General features: G+C 43.8%; 1 protein-coding gene across 2 annotated transcripts in view; it reads left to right on the plus strand.

Moving 5' to 3' along the window:
- The window catches only part of itga10 (integrin, alpha 10), a 44,480-nt gene that overhangs the window by 12,952 nt on the left and 24,028 nt on the right, over positions 1 to 7,500 (plus strand). For both annotated transcript variants that reach the window (XM_030369939.1, XM_030369940.1), the window contains exon 7: positions 347 to 495. In XM_030369939.1, the coding sequence (XP_030225799.1) occupies positions 347 to 495 (149 nt within the window). The remainder of the gene's footprint in view (positions 1 to 346; positions 496 to 7,500) is intronic.

A 7,500-nucleotide genomic window follows, 5' to 3' on the forward strand; every position in this document is an offset into this window, starting at 1 on the left:
AGGTAGGATCAGGGTCGCTGGCTCAGTGTGAAGTGAGGAGGAAATGCCTTTTGGTTTCTGAATGAATTCTGAAATTCCATAAATGGATCGCCACAGAACACAGTTAGACGTACACACGCATAACTGTGTTTTTTGAAGATTAACAGAACATAGAAGATGAACATAATTTTAGTCTTTTACTGATAAACATTTGTTTGTGTGTGTGTGTGTGTGTGGCTGTGTGTGTATACGTTTGTGTCTGTGTGTGTGTGTGTCTGTCTGTGTCTGTCTGTCTGTCTGTTTTTGTGTGTGTGTGTGTGTGTGTGTGTGTGTGTGTGTGTGTGTGTGTGTGTGTGTGTGTGTTTAGGTTGGTATACTGCAGTATGGCGAGGTAGCCCTCCATGAGTGGTCTCTGAAAGACTACCAGACCACTCAGGAGGTGGTGGAGGCAGCCAAGAACATCAGCCGGCAGGAGGGGCGGGAGACACGCACAGCATACGCCATTCACATGGGCTGGTAGGCTTGTCCGTCATCCACCTAATTCAGTCTCACTGGCTAAATCCACAGACCGTTGCCAATTGCTTCCTGTTTGGTCAGAGAAAATGCCACATGGAATCCATTTATCCCGCCCACAGCCGCAGTATAAGTTCTATATACGTTTCATACGCTACATGGACATTTAGAGGCACTGCATTTCAAGTCCAGAGCAAACACAATTGCTTTTACTATAGCACCCATTTAAAGTTCAAGTACCCCTGTTTCAAATTAGATCCAAATTGTACATTTAAAAAAACTAAATTCAATATGAGCCTTCTTGGAAGTAGTGTTATCCCCATGGTTATGACCCACGCAGACTTTGTTGTACTTTCTTCTAAGCTAGTACCATTGTGGTGTATGAGCGTTATAATCACCGATGTGGTACACTGGAAAAAGCCTTCTGTTGAACCAATTAAAAAAAACAAGGGTAATGGTTCACATCTATATTACATAACTTGAGCCAATGACAAATATATAGCTTGCCTCAAACAATATTTCCTATATTCATAAAAACTAAATAATACAACTTGGCACCAAGTATAATTCTATTCTTTGAATGAAGTTAATACATTTAAATCGTATGTTAAATCCTATACAAAAAAATATTGATTCACTCCAACAATTGTTTCTCATTTAAGAAATATCTATCAGAAATAATTAGTTTTATCCAATCAAAAAGATTAAAATTTAATCAAACAATTGTTTCTCATTTAAGTCATAATATGCATCCGATATAATTTGTTTTATCCAATTTAAAAGATAAAAATCGAATCAAACAATTGTTTCTCATTTAAGAAATATCTATCAGAAATAATTTGTTTTATCCGATCAAAAAGATTAAAATGTAATCAAACAATTGTTTCTCATTTAAACATGAACATTTTTATACATAACATATTTGTGTATACAATATATATTAACAATCTAAATGGCAGAGTTAGGCCTACTCCAGACCTCCCTCCAGACACAGACAGGCTGTGCTAGCTCACAGAACCAGTGAGTCATCGTCACTCTGGTCAAGGCTCTCTACTGCAGGTTCAGCTGTAGGTGCTACCTTGAATGAATAAGCAGCCGATGTTCCAAAAAGCTTCAAATCATGATCAGGCGGCTGGTGCTCAAAGCAAGCATCACCTGACAGCTTTAATCCATATCGGATGTATAGGATGGAGTTTAAGGTCTGCAAGGACATCCGGTTCCTGAGTTTGCTTTTTACCACGAGGACTGAGCTGCCTGTAAGTGCGTTGAGACGGGGGAGGGGCCGCGCAGGCACCCGGTGCTCGTTGTGAAGAGGTAATAGCGATAGTGCTTTCACCTCAAAATGTCGCCAAAAGTCACCAATAGCAGCTGAAAAAGGAGCTAGATTTGTCGCTTGTCGCTGTTTTGAAAAAAAGTCGCCAAAGGGGTCTGAAAAGTAGCTAAATATAGCGTCAAAATCGCTAAGTTGGCAACACTGCGGTTTGGTCCAGTAGTCGTAAACGTCTTTGTATTTAATGCGCATGCGCAGGCTTGTGCGTAACCTTGAAATTGTACATTTGTCTAAACAAATATTTCTAAATTGAGCTCCTAATCAAATATAACTGTGTTTTAGGAAGAAAACAAAAAATGTTTATTTGGATTGAATGACAAAATTATTAATCAGTTGAATACACAACCTTAAAATTTTACATTTGTCAAAATGGATATTTCTTAATTGAGCTCCTAAATAAAAATATCTATATTTCACAGTATTTTGAAATAAAAAAAAGTTATTTTAAAAATAAAACAAAAAATGTTTATTTGAATTGAATTACAAAATAATAATCAGATGAAGTACGGCTTAAAAACCTTTTTCCAGTGTATATGAAATTACAATCTACGTTTAATCAGACACCTACATCAACATTGATCGCTGCACAATGAAGTGAAGGGCTCTGACAAATTGCTCTTCACTATTTCCTATTCATTGCCGTGTCTCTGCCCAGTTATATGACCTTTCCCTGGCTCAATCATCAACTTAATTAGGAGGTCCTACCTCGTAACCATATCCTGTATAAACACTGATATAGCTTTCACCCAATATTACCATTGAAAATGACATTCTTGCTTTATTGACCTTATGCAAGTTAACAGGCCATACCTTCTTCATAGACACACACACACAAACACACACATACACACACACTCACAAACACACACACACACACACACACACACACACACACACACACACACAGACACAGACACACACACACACACACACGTACACACACACACACACACACACACACACACACACACACACACACACACACACATTGTCATAGGCCCTGAAGGAGACACATAGCACAGTACAAACAGGTAATTGGTGAGTTCCTGTTTTCGGCCCATTTAAAGGTAAACTTCAGAGACGTTTAAAGGGCAGCTGTGGAAAATTTTGCCTGTAAAAATAGTTAAAGTGTGGCATTTAAAAATGCTCTGACGGGAACCTCCCCCCCCCACACACACACACAGACACACACACACACACACACACACACACACACACACAGACACACACACACACACACACACACACACACACACACACACACACACACACACACAGACATGCAGTCTCTCATGCACACGGCTCTGCCCACAGATGGACAGATAGCAGCCTTGGCATCCATGAAGGTGGGGTGGGGATGAGGGTGGGGTGAGGGAGGGTGGTGGAGGAGTTGAGGGGGAGGCCTGAGGGGGGAGGGTGGAGTGGGTGGGTGGACGCTGGAGGGGGAAGGTGGTGGCTGGAGGGGGTAGCCAGGAGGGGGGAGGGTGGAGGCGGGAGGAGGGAGGCCGGCGGGGGGAGGGAATGGCTGGATGGTGGAGGCAGGAGGAGGGAGGCTGGAGGGGGGAGGGGGGATGGTGGCTGGAGGGTGGAGGGGGATGGCTGGAGGGTGGTGGCTGGAGGGTGGAGGGTGCTGGGATTCAGTAACAACTCAGCTGTGCGGGAGCAGCATCAGATCAGGGGCTGCTGGGTCAGCAATGAGGCTGAGGCTGAGCCTGCCTGTCTCCGGACACACCTGCAGCTGTACAAACACACACACACACACACGCACACACACACACACACACACACACACACACACACACACACACACACACACACACACACACACACACACACACACACACACACACACTTTGCGATTGACGCACCCATACAGTACCAGAGCGAGTTTAGGATTGGCCATGGCTGAAGTCAACAATGGCGGGAGAAAAGTTAATTTGCAATACACAATGTGGGAAGTGGACATTTTTGCAAGGCTGCCATGCAGTAAAAGGAATCTACACAACGAAGAAGGCAGTCGATTGGCCTCAGTATCTGACTTCGTGGCTCCAGTGGCAATGCAAACAATTTTAACTCTTTTCCATTCGAAAGAGGAAGGGAGACACTTCTCGGCCCATGGAGAATGGATACAAATTCCTAATCAATTGACTGGTAATTACATAAACAAAGTTTAAACAAAGTTTATATAATTTGTGTTTCATTTTAGGATTTTTAGGATTAATATTTTCAGTAGGATTACAGTAGGATTACAAACGGCCTTATAGCATGTGGATCCATAAACAGCAGCACTGTCAGACTATAGCTCACACACATTCAGAGAGAAAAACATCAAACAGCCTCCAACTGGATCAGTCACTGACTACTGGTCTGTCTGCATACAATCACACACTCTCACACACACACACACAAACTCACACACACACACACACACACACACACACACACACACACACACACACACACACACACACACACACACACACACACACGTACACACACGTACACACACGTACACACACAGACACTAATGTGCGGTCATGCAGTTAGAGACACAAGCATACAAAAGCATTAAACACACCAACACACACGCTCTGTGCTATGTCATTCCCACACTAGTGCGACTCTATAAAACGGGTTGTAAATACAAGCAGGCCTCCCAATTAGCAGCCCTCACTTTCTCTCATGTCACGGCAAGCCCCGCACGACCCTGGTCTGTAACCTTTCATCTCTCTATCCTCACTCTGTCACCATTCCTCTGATCCCTCGTTCCTCCCACTTCACTCCCTGTTCCTTTACTGTGGTCCATCCTCTCTCTCTCCTCCATTGTTCTGTTTCATCTATTCTCTCCCTGCCTGTCTTTTTAGATCGTTCTCAGCCCTTTTTATTATCCGTTCATCTGAACCGCATCAGAGGCCGTTTTTTATGACACCTCTTTTAAATCTTGGAGTGTGGCTTGCATTTCTTTTGTTGATCTCACATGGCCTTTTAATACGGTCCCACAGCCCCCTCCCTTCCCCCGCGCTTTCATGGTTCCTGTTATCTTGCTCTTATTCTAGCTTTGTGTGATCTGCTAGCATTGCTTCTACTTATTGACAGTTTTCTATTCTTTCTACCAATTTCTATTTATCTTCTTTTAACATTTCTACTTATCTTTATTTATTTGTATATTTTTTATTTATTTTTGTACTTACTGACTTTACTTAACCCTCTCCTCTCTTCTCTCCTCTCCTCTCCTCTCCTTTCCCCCCTCCTCTCTCCTCTCCTTTCCTCTCTCCTCTCCTCTCATCTCTTTTCCTCTCCTCTGCTCTCCTCTCCTCCCTCCTCTCCTCTCCTCTCCTCCCCTCTCCTCTCCTAGCCATACTTGTACTTTGCTCTACTTTCCTGTGCTGTCCTCTCCTCTTGCCGCTGGCTCTCTATGTAATTAACTGACTGCATAGGGGAAGCGGGTGTTTTCAACTCTGAGCTTCTTGCGGCTCACCACAATGTTATATTTAGGCAGGGGCTGGATCGAGGCCTGAAAATCACTGAGTTCACTACTACTGACGGTTCTACCAACTTGCTGTGTGTGTGTGTGTGTGTGTGTGTGTGTGTGTGTGTGTGTGTGTGTGTGTGTGTGTGTGTGTGTGTGTGTGTGTGTGTGTGCATGTGTGTGTGTGTATATGTGTGTGTGTGTGTGTTAATGTGGGTGCATGTGAGTGGGTGGGTGTGCGCGTGTGTTTGTGTTTGTGTGTGTGTGTGTGTGTGTGTGCGCGCGTGCGTGCGTGATAGGAGTGTGTGTGTGTGTGTGTGTCTGTGTCTGTGTGTGAGTAGAGTGTGAGTGTGTTTTTGTGTGCGTGCGTGCATGCGTGTGTGTGTGTGTGTGTGTGTGTGTATGTGGCCGCGTGTGGCGTGTGGGCATCTGTGTGAGTGGAGTGTGTGTGTGTGTGTGTGTTTGTGCGTGTGTGTGTGTGTGTGTGTTTGTGTGTGTGTGGTGCTAAGAACAGGTCACCCGCAGACAAACAGGGTGTGGTGGTGATGTCTGTTTGTGTGTCATTAAAGATTCCCTTAGACCTTGAGTCATGGTAAAGCTAGAGAAGAGTTTGCAATACACACGCATGCAGTCGCAGACACACGCACACATGCACGGCCAAGTTGGTTTCTAATTGGGGCTTGAATGCCCCATGCATTAGCTAGACTCAGGCTGTGTGTGTTTGGAGCTATTTCTGTGTTCTCAGCTGGAGGATTGAAGAGGATCTCGCTGAGTTGCGCTCACTCTTCAGTTTTTGATAGAGGGTATCCTCTTGTATATTATCTTATATCGCTGAGGTTTATTTGAGATGCAAGCCAACCCTGAGAGTTTATACTCCTGGAACCCTCGAACTCTTCTGCTAGCCCCTTTTGTTCCATTGGCTCCTTCTTTTCTGAATTCGACAATATTCAAAATTCATTGCTTACAGTTTTTTACAATACAATAAACACAATTTTGATTGTTTTGTTTTGTTTAGCAAAATCCAACACACGAATAGCACAATCACAAACCCAATTAGCAAAACACCTTAGCTCATTTGCAAAATGAACCACTCTTGTAAAAACTATACACTAACTTATCAAAACCATATTCTTTTACCATATGAAACACACACGTTGCATATGACTTAATTCTGTTTGCACCAGTTACACTCTGCTGTTGAAAACCTTAAACACTTTCGGCTAATTCTGCTTCTAAGTGCATAGAGTAGTATGGGTGAAGCACACAGTGAATTTGCAAAACATTGCTCGGATTTGCACAACTGTAAACACAATGTCTGCGCACACTTTTTGCAAAACAATACACACAGTGAACACTAAACACACTTGTATGCATTACTGTAGAAACCACACAGGACACAAGACTAATGCTGTTGACAATGTTATTTATTTTTTTCCATATGATCAAGGCAACAAGCCAACAAAAAAAAACATTTCCCAGTTTTCATGAACATAACATGAACAAAAAAAGAACCCCCCCCCCCCCCCCCAAAAAAAAAGAAAACAGCACATAAATTGCTATTGTTGGTCTCTTCTCCTAGCTGGATATGGCCAGAGAATCTCATCTACATCACAGGCGATATCCTCATTCGCCAGACAGCGGGGAAAGAATCGCCGTGCATGCCTTATCCACCCCTGTATGGCTGTGGCCTCAACCTGGTCACAGGCCTCCCCCATGGCCTGAACGAGGGCTACCCGAGCCAGGGGGTGCAGATCGTAAACCTTCCACCGCCATGCCGAGAAAAATTCTTCAATTGGGTTAAGAAATGGTGAATATGGTGGCAGGAAAAGGACTGTGAAATTCGGGTGCTGTGTAAACCAGTTCTGAACCAGAGCAGAGCGGTGGAATGAAACATTGTCCCAGGTGACAATATATTGGATCTGTATGTTATTGATTGTGAGGTTGTATAATCTGTCTAAAAATGCAAGGATGTGAGGGGTTTTATACGGACCCATGTTGGCATGGCGCGGGAGGACCCCATTCTGGGTGATTGCCGCGCAAAGGGTGATGTTACCCCCACGTTGCCCCGGGACACTAATAATTGCCCTCTGGCCAATTACATTTCGTCCCATCCTTCTGACCTTTGAGAGGTTAAACCCCGCCTCGTCTATGTAGATGTACTCATGCTGAATGGCCTCAGCATCCATTTGTAAGACTCTCTAAAATACAG

Source organism: Gadus morhua, chromosome 11 (assembly GCF_902167405.1).
Source record: "Gadus morhua chromosome 11, gadMor3.0, whole genome shotgun sequence".
NCBI lineage: Eukaryota > Metazoa > Chordata > Actinopteri > Gadiformes > Gadidae > Gadus > Gadus morhua.